Here is a 15,314-nt window from a genome sequence, read left to right as displayed (position 1 = left end):
CATGTACAAAACAGTTTCTTATCAACATTGTCAATGGACAGTGAAAAAGGACCTGGAATCCATACACAGATGACGTTGTTAGCAATTAAAGACATTAGCAGGGTGTAGGAATGGTAATACCACTCTGGGGTATTACATAGTCCCCTACTATTCTGGACGTTGCGAGTGGGAGTTTTGTTTAAAGTATGTGACGATCACATTTGTATTTCTCTATTTTGTAATGATAAGGAACTTCCCGTTTGCACAAAGAATACTAGCTATACTTGGGAATTTTACAATGATTCACTGCTGACCAGTAGCTTTGACTACTCCCAGGCACCAAGACTTAAACCAACAGAACTCTCAAGCATTCTTAGATAAGGATTTTTTTTGTAATGTTTTGTTGCCTTGAATAATTTTTATTGAAAATTTTCACCTCTAAGGAGTTGTCCTGAAGAGCACCTTGATGATGACAGTTACCGGAATACTTGACATGCTCTTCTACTGCAAGAAGTTATTTGTCTCGGGACGTGAAGATGGAAGGAAGAACGGGCTTGTTTTCGCCTTCCTTTGCTGGCTTTTTGGGATGATGATAAGTGGTTGTTTGATAGTTGTTTTTGCCTTGTCTAAGGTAGGCCTCGGGCAGGCCAACACGATAATTGCTCTTTTGCTTGGGATGATCATATCTGTCCTTGCCTTTATTTTTAAGTCAGTGCGTTGTACTGGCCTTCTCTTCCTTTTGTGTTGCGGTATGAGAGAAGGTCGGAAAGTGCTCATCGCCATCGGGACCAGTATCGTTGTGTTTAATAATGTGAAAAACATATTAGGGAATTTGAAAGTTCTGGCTGACAGTATCGTCTGCAACCTAGAGGCCAAACGTGTTTTGTTAAAAGTAATGCCTTTTCATTACTACATAAGGGCCCTGTACTCAATATATCAACATGCAAAGAGACAGTTTTTTAACCCCTTAAAAGGCGTTGTGGAACTGATGGACAATTTCCAGTGCAATGCGAAGATCTCAGAGGACGAACTGAAAACAGTTCTCAATGAAACAAAGCAACGGATACAAGACCTATCATCCAACATATCCACCCAGCTGGATGTTATAACTTTTGTCGGACGTATAGCTTTTCTCTTAATTGGAATTTCCATTATTTTAATTGGCGCTGTGATATTTTTGAAAAATTTCTTGGCCACAGACAATGCAAAATATGAAAATGCGTATATCACAAAAAGGTTTATGGAGTACGATGAGAGCAGGAGGCAGCGGAACATGTTGTGCGTTCTCCCGCTCAACAAAACTGAACAAGACCTCTACATCACAATTCCGAGCCTGAAAACGTCACAAAAACAGAAGCAAAAAATTGTGAGATTTTTTATCCCGATGATGACTCATATTTTCACCTGGACTTTAATTTCAGTCCTGGATTTTATGCTTTACTGGCTGATTCTTACGATAAGCAAAAATCTGCAAGGTCTGCACCCGGTTGAAGTTCCGATAACATTGACATATACAGTAAGTATTCAAGGGGGTTGTAATTCTGTACATTTCTGCAAATAAAGCTATATTCACTTTACATCTGTGGTTCACAGACTAGGTATACGATAGAAATTTTTTACCAATGTACATGTTAACATACCCACAGAAGTTGTCCACCTTCAGGGGGACTTTCGGCCCAACTACCCTCTTCTCCACATTGCCTGATCTGTGTAGGGAAGCATACTTACTGTACCTCCTTCAGTTTGCTCTGCTACCACTGCCACGCACTGTCACATCAATGCTTCACGTGCATTATCACACATGACCCCCAACAAACCAGATGTTGATGAGTGGGAGCGGAGCGTGGCAGCAGGGGACTGAAGGAACCAGGTGAGTATGCTTCCATCCAGCGACTTGATGGGGTCTGCCTAAAAGCCCCCCCCCCCCGAAGGTGGACAACCCCTTTAATGGTCAATTTTATAACAAAAAGAGGGACCTTTTGGCATTCATCTTGGGTGGAATATGTCATAATCCCATGGGACCAAATGCAAACAAGAAAAAACTTATACCGTACTACACGGTATGCAATGTTTTCGGGAGTCGGTGGTATAGCCATACAGTTGCATACATCTGACCAACTTAATTGGCAAACACAATGTTAATGTAGCACAAGTTATGTCTTTCTGTATGACAAACTTTCCACCTGTCAAAATCTTTTTATGTCATTGAGACATATTGGAGAATGACAGCAATGAGGATCTAACTTTGGACCTCCTGCGAGGCTTGAAACAGTCATGTTAAAGGGGTTGTCCGGGATTTTATCATTGAAGATATTGTTGATATCTGACCAGCAAGAGTCTGACACCCTGCACCCCCATTGATCAGCTGTTTTAGGGTGGCTCCAAAGCTTGAAGTTAGCACCGGCACTACACAACTCTGTCCATTTCTGTAGTGGGCAGAGCTGGTTACTGCATCCGTTTTAGAGTGGGGCCGGAAATCAGGGCAGGAACTGCACAGCTCAATCCATAGTACAGTGGTCGGAGCTGGGTACTGCAGCGCTGATGTTCTAGCACTGGAGCCTAGCATTCCTAGGAACGTTCCTTTCCCAATAATTGCCACAATCCTGGACCTGTGTAAAGGGGTCTTTAGTTATGATGTATGTCCCCGTACGGCATGTAAACGTATCTCTCGCCTCCTCTGACGAGCAGGCAATTATCAGGAACGATGTGCCGTTCCAAAAGTTGCCAAAAACATCCCTGTTATGAAACATTCAGCTCTGCTACATATCAGGTTCTGTGGTTTCTTATCAACATGCATTTCAGGATGTGTGGATTTCTACTGGCGTCATGATTTTGATTATTTTTTTATATAGAAGCAATGATGGCTATGACGGATCTGTTGTAGTCCTTCTTGATCGTTGATGGAGCTATTATTTCCTTATTTCTCCATGGACATATAATGAAGCACTCAGGTTTCTGTCAGGTATCAGTTCTGGATTCAATGCTGCAATACGCTATTCTATTCCGATTGTCAAAATGTCCGCCACTGATTGTCCGCCACTGACGCCTGACAGGAAAGCCATGGAGCCTCCATTCCAGATTGAGTCATATTTACCATGCAAAACATGGCTGTATTTTTTCCTCTTTTTCCCAGTTGGAGGTTGACTGGGTCCATCGGCCGCCAGTGGTGTCTGTCAGGGACTACGCTCTGGAATCTGGAATGGCTGTGTCCTGCAAATTACAGTTTATAACGGAAACCGCAACGCAGATGTGAACATAGCTTTACACAAGTGTGAACAGCGCCTACAGGATTATCAAACAATCTTGACCATTGTGGCAGAATTTCCTACACATTCAGTGGGACAAACAATAATCGTGGGACTTTTTCCCTGCGCTGTAATATGGGTTATGCAGAAATGTTTCACTCCACGCGGTAATTGGAGAGGCGCGCTTCCTCTTTTAGGAATATCCTGTGCTTGTGTTGACTCACTCTAGATTATATGTGTGAGAATTTTATGTCGATGAGCAATATATTAGTTTTCGGCAGGAAGCAATTATTCGGCTGGATATCTAAGCTTCACAGTCATTAGTGCCAATTGTGCGTAATCCCCTAATGTAGTGTAATTATGGATATCACTGCATTTACAAGTGGTTGTACCTATAATCCAGTAGGGTCCTGCCATGGTGCTGCCATGGTCCTGCTATGTTCCAGAACTACTGCTGTTTCTGGCAGCCTGTAGTCTGTAAATTGAATGCTCCCGAAGGCTTTTGCTATTCTTCTCAGCACATTGCGATATTGGCATTGTAAGGGTGTGGAGGAGCCTCCCCTCCGTTTCTGGTTTATTGTGACTGTATGGTCATGTGTGTCTTTTCGATGTCCGAGTTACTGTTGTAAAGCAATGGTGGAGTTCTGGTAGAGGGGTAGTGGACTCAGCAACAAGCCGTTGTACGGCCCTGTGTAGCCATATTGGTAAGGGGTTGGAGGGGTGCTGCTCTGGCTAATCGGCGTGGACAAGTGTATGTGTGACACGCCTGAGAGGAGTCGAGGGTGGGCTTATAGGTCAGTACAATTCTGACCAAGTTAGTTTGGGGATGGTGCAGTAAGGGTAGGTTCACACAATAGATTTGTCCGTGGTTTCTGCTATGGGTCTTCACTTTATTTGGTGCTGACCCACTGCAAGCAGGCTTTCGCTGCGGCTTTGCAAGGAGCCCGCGTGGTTTCCGTGCCAGGAATGGACCTTTATGGAAATCTGCATGCCAAAAATGCTCGGCCACATGGACTGCAGTGCGGCCACCCATTGAAAACAATGGGAGGCAGTTTCAGTGCAGATTCGGCCCAGTTTTTGGCACCGGGAATGTACTAAAACCCGTGGCCACAAAAACTCCATCTAAACATACCCTAAGAGAGTGCGCAGCCTGTGTGTGTCTTGTTGCTCGAGAAATTGCATTGGCAGTGCCCTGGACTACGGGTATTTTGGAGTCTGGACGTTTGGGGACATTTGCCCCTATTGCTGCTATGCAAAGCCACCAACTCATTACTTTAGTGCAATGAAGGGTTATCTTGTATTGTGATGTATGCAGTTGTTTGCATTTACACTGTCTTATACCGTTGAATTTAATTTTAAATGATATATTCTGTTCATTTGCATTGTTATTGCACTTAATTATAGAAAGGGTTATGAAATGCCCCCCAAATGCCCAGGCCCTTCACACACAATGTACTTACCTCTTTCCCCGGCACCCACGTCGCTACTGGTCCCAGCACGGCCGCTGCTGCTTCTCCCTGTGCACGGATGAAAACATCCGCCGTTGGGGAAGGGGGGGCAGCCAATGACAGGTGGTGACGTGGGGACAAGCCTCCTTAGCGTTACCCATGATTCTAGCGAGGCTCGTCCACATCACTGCTAGCCATTGGCTTTCTTACCCCCCCTCTTCCCCGACTCCGGATGTTTTCATCCTTGGGGAGATGCAGCAGCGGCCGTGCGGGGACCAGAAGCGACGTGGGAGCCAGGGGGACAGGCAAGTACATTGTGAGTGAAGGGCCCAAGCATATGGGGGGGGGCATTTCAGGGGTCGGATAACCACTTTAATGCTAAGTCAGTGCACAATAAAATAATTTCCATCTTTTGCTGAGAAACTTGTAATTTTTACAATGCTGGATGATGGACTATGCAGAGGTGAGTTTTGGCAGGAAAAGCCAGTCACAGTGAACTTTTGACCGTCTGGTTTAGCTCTGTAGTTGTTTACGACTGAAAACTGCCTAGTCATTCCCATTGACTTGTATTGAGGCCCAGTACAATACTGAAATTCGGAAGACATGTATTTTTTCACCTTTTCTACACAAGGCTATATATCATTCAATCAACACCCACAATGCCTTGACAGGTGGGAATTTCATGCCTCTTCATACATTGTGTGCATGAGTACTGTGCAATATCCATTTAAACAGCAGAGCATCGCCCACATCATTTACACAATGCAAATAATTTCAAAAAGTGTCCCTATCTTGTCTATGGTCCCAAAATACACTGATCACACAAAAACGTCAATTTATAGGGGTTCTAGGGAAGACCGGGAACCCTTTTGATATTGCCAGGCTTGGTGCAGGGACTAAAAAAAGACTCACCTTTCACCAGTGCTCCAGTTTCAGCGCTGAGCTCCCTTCTTCACCACTTTTGAACCCCACTGGAGACTGCAATGGCCTCAGCGGTAACACCGTGATTGCTTGCAGACTTCACTGCTGATGCCATTGATTGGAGGACAACAGTGCCGTGCATGTAGATGGCATGTCACACTTCTGGTTCAGTGGGGACCGGAAGCAGAGAAGAAGGGAGCTCAGCGCGGGACCTGGAGCGTTAGTGGCAGATGAATCTTGTTTTTTTTTTTTTTTTAGTCCCTGTACCCAGCCTGGCAAAATCAGAAGGGGTTCCCGGTCTTGGAGACATAGTAATGTAATATTGTGCCGGAACTTACTTCCAATATAGTGCACAAATGCTAGTGCCGTGTGCCAGCCCACAGGGGCAGGAGGAGCAGCGTGCAGAGAGAATGGGAGTGGTGGCTAAGGCAATGACAGTGGTCATAGTCCTCACAGTAGATACCTCTACTCCACACAGAATACCGCTATACAGTACCTAATGTCCCTTCAAATACTGCACCCAAATTACAGTACTGGTGATAACGGTAAGTTTTTACCTTCAGTCCTATGTAAAATAAAACATGTCACTTTATTATATGGCATCAGGTTCAGCTTTGCTGCCTCCATTTGATATACAATGTTCATAAAGTATATGAACCCTTTGGAATGATATGGATTTCTGCACAAATTGGTCATAAAATGTGATCTGATATCTAAGTCACAACAATAGACAATCCCAGTCTGCTTAAACTAATAACACACAAAGAATTAAATGTTACCATGTTTTTATTGAACACACCATGTAAACATTCACAGTGCAGGTGGGAAAAGTATGTGAACCATTGGATTTAATAACTGATTGAACCTCCTTTGGCAGCAATAACTTCAACCAAACGTTTCCTGTAGTTGCAGATCAGATGTGCACAACGGTCAGGAGTAATTCTTGACCATTCCTCTTTACAGAACTGCTTCAGTTCAGCAATATTCTTGGGATGTCCGGTGTGAATCGCTTTCTTGAGGTCATGCCACAGCATCTCAATCGGGTTGAGGTCAGGACTCTGACTGGGCCACTCCAGAAGGCGTATTTTCTTCTGTTTAAGCAATTCTGTTGTCGATTTACTTCTATGCTTTGGGTCGTTGTCCTGTTGCAACATCCATCTTCTGTTGAGCTTCAGCTGGTGGACAGATGGCCTTAAGTTCTCCTGCAAAATGTCTTGATAAACTTGGGAATTCATTTTTCCATCGATGATAGCAATCCGTCCAGGCCCTGACGGAGCAAAGCAGCCCCAAACCATGATGCCCCCACCACCATACTTCACAGTTGGGATGAGGTTTTGATGTTGGTGTGCTGTGCCTCTTTTTCTCCACACATAGTGTTGTGTGTTTCTTCCAAACAACTCAACTTTGGTTTCATCTGTCCACAGAATATTGTGCCAGTACTGCTGTGGAACATCCAGGTGCTCTTGTGCAAACTGTAAACGTGCAGCAGTGGCTTCCTCTGTGGTATCCTCCCATGAAATCCATTCTTGTTTAGTGTTTTACGTATCGTTGATTCGCTAACAGGGATGTTAGCATATGCCAGAGACTTTTGTAAGTCTTTAGCTGACTCTCTAGGATTCTTCTTCACCTCATTGAGCAGTCTGCGCTGTGCTCTTGCAGTCATCTTTACAGGACGACCACTTCTAGGGAGAGTAGCAGCAGTGCTGAACTTTCTCCATTTATAGACAATTTGTCTTACCGTGGACTGATGAACAGCAAGGCTTTTGGAGATACTTTTATAGTCCTTTCCAGCTTTATGCAAGTCAACAATTCTTAATCGTAGGTGTAACGGCACCGTTTCAGCAGACAAGGGGTTAAAAACCGTTCAGGCGATATGCCCCTTTCCAAGAGACAGGCACAGCTACTGCAGAACACCAACCTCCCGAACTGGATACAAAATAGCATTCCAAACTGGAACCTCGCGGATAGCTGCCGGCAGACGAACAGGAAAAGCGTACACTCGGCTTACACTCCTGGCAATCAGTCTCCAACAGCATACAGGGAATCCCCCCAATAACGAGACAAGGCTCCGTCTTGAGGGTCAAGCAGTGGTCTGATGTGCTGGCACACCCAGCCTGGTTTTTATTACAGTTTTGCAAATACAGAACAGATACAACATATCCCCACAATGCATCATGGTTTCCTCCCCTCTGTCCCGGAGACGACCGAAGACAATCCAATTATCTCTCAGGACAAAGGGGAGATCGCCAATACACATGTGGAGACAACAGCACAGACATCACCATTTAAACACACAATGGCACACCCCCACAGCAAACACAGACGTTTAACATATCCCCAGATAGCTCAAGTCTGAATGCATATCATTAGGTGAATGGCACTCAGAATACACGAATACAATAATATTAGCTATCTGGGTGCCCTCACATAACATACAATTTTATAAAACATATCACAGGAACCCCAAAACATGCAATAACCCCATAACCAATATATCCTCGGAACCGGGGGATCTGGGTGAACCACATGTCCAAAATTCACCCACATCCGTTCAGTAGTTTGGAAGATACAGTTACACTGAAAATATACAAGTTATACCAAAAATAGTCACTAATAAATGTGTCCCCTGTTTGGTAGTTTCAAACTACTGAATGATGTCTCTGTGCACCAAATACAGGCAAGATAGCACCGTGTTGGAAAGTCAGAACAGTGTCTGTGAGCTAAAATGGCCGCTATCTATTGTTCTCACCATGTGCTTCATCCAAGCAAGTAAGGCAAATGATGCAATCCAGGGACAGAGGGCTCCGTCCCAAGTGCCTTAAGACCCAATTACTTATGGGGCCATAATCCCAGGGCAGGAGGCTGGTAAACAGCCCCCTCCAAAACACCGTGGCGAGGTTGGTTTCGCCACAGTAGGTCTTCTGAGAGCTCTTTTGCGTGAGGCATCATTCACATCAGGCAATGCTTCTTGTGAAAAGCAAACCCAGAACTGGTGTGTGTTTTTTATAGGGCAGGGCAGCTGTAACCAACACCTCCAATCTCATCTCATTGATTGGACTCCAGTTGGCTGACACCTCACTCCAATTAGCTCTTGGAGATGTCATTAGTCTAGGGGTTCACATACTTTTTCCACCTGCACTGTGAATGTTTACATGGTGTGTTCAATAAAATCATGGTAACATTTAATTCTTTGTGTTATTAGTTTAAGCAGACTGTGATTGTCTATTGTTGTGACTTAGATGAAGATCAGATCACATTTTATGACCAATTTGTGCAAAAATCCATATCATTCCAAAGGGTTCACATACTTTTTCTTGCAACTGTATTGAGCTATGATGTTATAATGCGTTTTATGAATTAATATTATAAAATGCTAATTGTTGCCTTGTGTAAAGCACACACAGGTGGACTTCATTCAAATAAGAAGCACAGAGAATATTTACAGCAACCAGCTCAATATCAGTCTGTTTGAACCCCAGTGCACCCCAAAACCGGGGCTCTCTCTTTCTGCCACCTGGATCCCTTTGTCCATTTTAATCAGCGTCTTATTTTTCCTCGGTTTGATCTCTGCTTTCCTCGTACAAATCAAATTGCTGGTGACGGCAGCGTTCTATCCTGACAAAGACTTGGAGCGAGTCGCTTACCTCCACAACAAAATACTGCAGGAAAGGACATTACTGTCATCACCCTCTGAAAGTAGAGAACTCAAGAAAATGATTTCCCAGGTAAGATATTGTATTCATTCTTTGTCTATTTAGGCCCAGGATGTACTCAATAGGCAGACCAGTGAGAGGGAACATTCACAGTAATATGCCCAGTTATGTGCCCCCTTTACAAGAAGTAAAACAAAAACTCTAGATACTCAGCTGGTTCCTCCGATGATCTCCCCAGCAGCAGCAGGATGCAGGAGCTGCTGATCTGTGTAGGAGGAGGAGGAGCAGAGGCTGACTGCTGGCTCCACCCCCTGCACAGACCAACGGTGTGGAGCGCCGACAGTGGGAGAAATGATGGAGCAGGGACCGGACGGCCCTCTGCTTCATCATTATAGGCAATTGTCTCTGCATCCTATGGAAGCAGAGACAGCGGCCTGAGAGTGGGACTTACCTCCCCCAAAATGCGGAACTGTTTGCTGAATCCGGGACAGTTGGGAGGTATGCGCAATGTCCTGCTTTATTTTGTTAAAGGTTTTTTTTTATTTAGTTTTTTCTATACTCATCTGATCCCCACAGTCCAGTCTCCGAGTCTCTGGTTCCTTTCAGTGGTCTTTTGGTCTCTGTCTGTAAACTTTTGAATGGACAGGGTCACATGCACCATTGTGGGCAATGATTGGCCTTAGTAGTGATATGTCCCCAAATGGCACGTGACCCGACAGTGATGTGCCACAGTCATTGGCTGCAGCTACTTTACGTGACCTGTCCCTCTGTAAGTTTACAGGCATGGAGAGGAAGACCATTGAAGACAGCCAAGGAGCCGGAAGGAATAGAGCAGATGGAAGAAGGGGAGTATAGATATTTTTGCACAGGTACTGCAGGCTAGGTCAGGCTGAATAAGCTCAGCTGGTAAGGTTTCTGCCTCCCATACAGAAGGTCCTGGGTTTCAGACCTGGCATTGACCATTGGGAAAAAAGAAATGAATGTTATATTATAAGCAGAGTGACAAGGCGCAGATGCCCTCCATTCATTTATATGGGACCGCCGAAAATAGCCGAGCGCTGGCTTGGCTGTTGCCGTCTGCCCCATAGAAATGAATGGGAGCATGGGCCGCGCATCTGCACAAATTGGTCATAAAATGTGATCTGATCTTCATCTAAGTCACAACAATAGACAATCACAGTCTGCTTAAACTAAAAACACACAAAGAATTAAATGTTACCATGTTTTTATTGAACACACCATGTAAACATTCACAGTGCAGGTGGAAAAAGTATGTGAACCCTTGGATTTAATAACTGGTTGAACCTCCTTTGGCAGCAATAACTTCAACCAAACGTTTCCTGCAGTTGCAGATCAGACGTGCACAACGGTCAGGAGTAATTCTTGACCATTCCTCTTTACAGAACTGTTTCAGTTCAGCAATATTCTTGGGATGTCTGGTGTGAATCGCTTTCTTGAGGTCATGCCACAGCATCTCAATTGGGTTGAGGTCAGGACTCTGACTGGGCCACTCCAGAAGGCGTATTTTCTTCTGTTTAGGCCATTCTGTTGTTGATTTACTTCTATGCTTTGGGTCGTTGTCCTGTTGCAACACCCATCTTCTGTTGAGCATCAGCTGGTGGACAGATGGCCTTAAGTTCTCCTGCAAAATGTCTTCATAAACTTGGGAATTCATTTTCCCTTCGATGATAGCAATCTGTCCAGGCCCTGACGCAGCAAAGCAGCCCCAAGCCATGATGCCCCCACCACCATACTTCACAGTTGGGATGAGGTTTTGATGTTGGTGTCAGTGGCGTGCCCAGGGGGGGCGGGGGGGGGGCGATGCGCCCCGGGTGCCGGCTCTGACGGGGGTGCCAGCAGGCCCAGAAGCATTGAGCGCTTCCATCAATACAGATGGAAGCGCTCATTGCTGAAGCGCTGACACCCGTGACCCAGTCCCACATACTGAGGTGGGGCAGGGAGCGGAGAGCATAGTTCCCTGCCCCGCCGTCGATCACCGCAATAGGCTTCAGGCCTAGTAGGCCTGAAGCCTATGCGGTAGTGAAATCCAGATGCAGGCGCACGTGATGACGTCATCGTGCGCCCCTGTGACGGGACTCAGCAGCACAGTGTCGGGACTCTGCAAGCAAGTGCAGGTAAGTATATAGTTTTTAGGGTTTCTTTCTTTCTTTTTTCTATAATGTGGCAACTCTGGGGGACATGAGGGGGGCCGTGGTGCACACAGGACAGAGGACGTGTGGGGGCAAACTTTTATTTTATAATGTGGCAACTTTGGGGGACATGAGAGGGGTGCACACAGGAGGACGTCGGGGGAATATGGTGGGATACTGTGTGACACAGTGGGGGGGCAATTTATTATGGGAGGGATGGCAATGTGGGGGACACTACTGTGTGGGGGGCAGCGTGGGGGACACTACTGTGTGGGAGCAGCGTGGGGGGGACACTACTGTGTAGGGGAAATGACTGTGTGGGGGACACTACTGTGTGGGGGGCAGCGTGGGGGACACTACTGTGTGGGGGGCAGTGTGGGGGAAATTACTGTGTGGGGGACACTACTGTGTGGGGGGACTACTGTGTGAGGGAAATTACTGTGTGGGGGACACTACTGTGTGGAGGGCAGCGTGGGGGACACTACTGTGTGGGGGGGGGCAGCGTGGGGGGACACTACTGTGTGGGGGGGCAGCGTGGGGGGACACTACTGTGTGGGGGGGGGCAGCGTGGGGGGACACTACTGTGTGGGGGCAGCGTGGGGTACACTACTGTGTGGGGGCAGTGTGGGGGAAATTACTGTGTGGTAGACACTACTGTGTGGGGGGCAGTATGGGGGAAATTACTGTGTGGGGGGCAGCATGGGGGCCTTGCTATTAAGGAGGCACTGTAGGGGCCATTCTATTATTTCTGGGTACACTATACAGGGATTATTGCCTGGAGCACAATATAAGGTGTTATTATTACTCGGGGCACTCTAGGGGACATTATAGCTGTTATAGACACTATAGGGACATTTGAGGTAATTTATCAAACTGGTGTAAAGTAGAACTCGCTTAGTTGCCCATAGCAACCAATCAGATTCTACCTTTCATATTTGATAGCTCTTTTGGAAATCCAGTTCTACTTTACACCAGTTTGATAAATGACCCTAATTATGTCTATAAGGGTCATTGGGGGGCACAATGGGCACAGTATTGGGGGTGACAGCAGGATGACACTGTGGGGACACCAGGATGGGGAGGTTGATGGAAAAATTTAGAAATCTAACGTGTCTGTGTTACAAACTCTGTAGAGACGAGATGCGGCTGAAAGAAATTCTTATGGCGGTCTAACGGAGGAGAAGAGGAAAGATAAGGTCTACATGACAGGAGATATCCCTGGATGTAAGAGGTATGTGGTCAAGTATTGGGGGGGGGGGGGGGGTGCCAGAGAAATGACCCGCCCTGGGCAAGCCACTGGTTGGTGTGCTGTGCCTCTTTTTCTCCACACATAGTGTTGGTGTGTTTCTTCCAAACAACTGAACTTTGGTTTCATCTGTCCACAGAATATTTTGCCAGTACTGCTGTGGAACATCCAGGTGCTCTTGTGCAAACTGTAAACGTGCAGCAATGTTTTTTTATGGACAGCAGTGGCTTCCTCTGTGGTATCCTCCCATAAAATCCATTCTTGTTTAGTGTTTTACGTATCGTAGATTCGCTAACAGGGATGTTAGCATATGCCGGAGACTTTTGTAAGTCTCTAGCTGACACTCTAGGATTCTTCTTCACCTCATTGAGCAGTCTGCGCTGTGCTCTTGCAGTCATCTTTACAGGACGGCCACTCCTAGGGAGAGTAGCAGCAGTGCTGAACTTTCTCCATTTATAGACAATTTGTCTTACCGTGGACTGATGAACATCAAGGCTTTTGGAGATACTTTTATAGTCCTTTCCAGCTTTATGCAAGTGAACAATTCTTAATCGTAGGTCTTCTGAGAGCTCTTTTATGCGAGGCATCATTCACATCAGGCAATGCTTCTTGTGAAAAGCAAACTCAGGACTGGTGTGTGTTTTTTATAGGGCAGCTGTAACCAACACCTCCAATCTCATCTCATTGATTGGACTCCAGTTGGCTGACACCTCACTCCAATTAGCTCTTGGAGATGTCATTAGTCTAGGGGTTCACATACTTTTTCCACCTGCACTGTGAATGTTTACATGGTGTGTTCAATAAAAACATGGTAACATGTAATTCTGTGTGTGTTATTAGTTTATGCAGACTGTGATTGTCTATTGTTGTGACTTAGATGAAGATCAGATCACATTTTATGACCAATTTGTGCAGAAATTCATATCATTCCAAAGGGTTCACATACTTTTTCTTGCAACTGTAAGTCCTAAATGTCAAAAAAACTGGTGTTTTACAATTTTGGATTGTAAACCGTAAATCCTGGACGGACCCCTATTCTCCTGAAACTTCCCCAACCAGTGGTGGGACCTTTATTCTATTTAACGTTTGTGGCCAAAACACAGTGATGTCACAGTACAGGGATAATAAACACAATGTTGTCACAGTACAGAGATAATAAACACAGTGATGTCACAGTACAGGGATAATAAACACAGTGATGTCACAGTACCGGGATAATAAACACAGTGATGTCACAGTACCGGGATAATAAACACAGTGATGTCACAGTACAGGGATAATAAACACAGTGATGTCACAGTACCGGGATAATAAACACAGTGATGTCACAGTACCGTGCTAATAAAATCAGTGATGTCACAGTACCGGGATAATAAACACAGTGATGTCACAGTACCATGATAATAAAATCAGTGATGTCACAGTACCGGGATAATAAACACAGTGATGTCACAGTACAGGAATGATAAATACTGTGATGTCACAGTACAGGGATAATAAACACAGTGATGTCACAGTACAGGGATAATAAATACAGGGATGTCACAGTACAGAAATAATAAACACAGTGATGTCACAGTATCGGGATAATAAATACAGTGATGTCATAGTACCGATATAATAAACACAGTGATGTCACAGTACCGGGATAATAAATACAGTGATGTCACAGTATCGGGATAATAAACACAGTGATGTCACATTACAGGGATAATAATTACAGTGATGTCACAGAACGGAGAAAATAAACAGTGATGTCACAGTACAGAGATAATAAACACAGTGATGTCACAGTACAGGGAGAATAAACACAGTGATGTCACAGTACAGGAATAATAAACAGTGATGTCACAGTACAGGATAATAAACAGTGATGTCACAGTACAGGATCAGCCAGTATTCCAGATACACATTGGCAGTGAGTGATGCATTGTATTGTCTTCTGCAGGTGGATTTCTGGTTTCCAATAGTCACAAGAAAACATTTTATCAAGAATTGGTGAATCGTGTGTCGTACGTGTATCTATTCTTCAGTCCCTGGAGGCCGTGTCCATATCTTGTTAGATATTGATGAAAATAAGTTGGACGAAAAGTTTTTAAATAGAGAAATCTGGAAACAGGTGATTTTTTTTTGTCTAATTCCAACCAAATAAAAACTGTTATTTTGCTTTATTGATAGTGTGCGAATATATATATAGGGCAACTCAAGGTGTACAGTAAAGGGGTAATATGAAGACAACAAAGAGTAGCTCACCCTTTGGAAGACAAAGCTCATATGTATGTAGTTCTACATTTCTCCTGCAGTGGGCGCTTCTGCCAGCATTTTCAGCTGATTGCTGGAGAGGCCTCAGTTTCAGCATGGCAGGGGTTCGGTATGATAATTCCTGGACGATCTACATTATTTTAGGTCTACAATGTTGTAGAGCAGTTATCTGCAATCTGTGAGTCTCCAGCTGTCAGGGCATGCTGGGAGTTGTAGTTTTTTCATAGGTTGCTGGAGTCTGCAGTAACAGGAATGTGATGGCCACTCGTATAGCTATTCATGTGTGGATGACGATTATTTCATCATGAATATCTTTTCCCATATTGTTCAGTGGAAATGTGGTGGCTTTTTTGAGGGACTGACACATCCATCCCGCTTCCTCTTCTCGTGTGAAAAAAGGAACGATGATA

The 15,314-nt window shown here is 44.9% G+C and overlaps 1 protein-coding gene across 1 annotated transcript; it reads left to right on the top strand.

Moving 5' to 3' along the window:
- Positions 1 to 314: 314 nt before the first annotated feature.
- On the top strand, positions 315 to 14,779 carry LOC122939208 (dendrocyte expressed seven transmembrane protein). Its single transcript, XM_044295242.1, has 3 exons — positions 315 to 1,495; positions 8,989 to 9,318; positions 14,591 to 14,779. The coding sequence occupies exons 1-3, from the start codon at positions 446 to 448 to the stop codon at positions 14,642 to 14,644; spliced, it is 1,434 nt and encodes a 477-aa protein (XP_044151177.1). The 5' UTR covers positions 315 to 445; the 3' UTR covers positions 14,645 to 14,779.
- The last annotated feature ends 535 nt before the right edge of the window (positions 14,780 to 15,314 follow it).

The sequence above is a fragment of the Bufo gargarizans genome, chromosome 5 (assembly GCF_014858855.1).
Source record: "Bufo gargarizans isolate SCDJY-AF-19 chromosome 5, ASM1485885v1, whole genome shotgun sequence".
Lineage (NCBI taxonomy): Eukaryota > Metazoa > Chordata > Amphibia > Anura > Bufonidae > Bufo > Bufo gargarizans.
Note: the sequence above shows the minus strand (reverse complement) of the source record. Positions and strands in the feature narration are given on the sequence as shown.

Coding starts and splice junctions, on each gene's coding strand:
- LOC122939208 (XM_044295242.1), top strand. CDS start 446: ATGATGACAGTTACCGGAATACTTGACATGCTCTTCTACTGCAAGAAG. Junction 1,496..8,988: donor CGATAACATTGACATATACA/GTAAGTATTCAA, acceptor CCTTGTGTAAAG/CACACACAGGTGGACTTCAT. Junction 9,319..14,590: donor TCAAGAAAATGATTTCCCAG/GTAAGATATTGT, acceptor TGTCTTCTGCAG/GTGGATTTCTGGTTTCCAAT.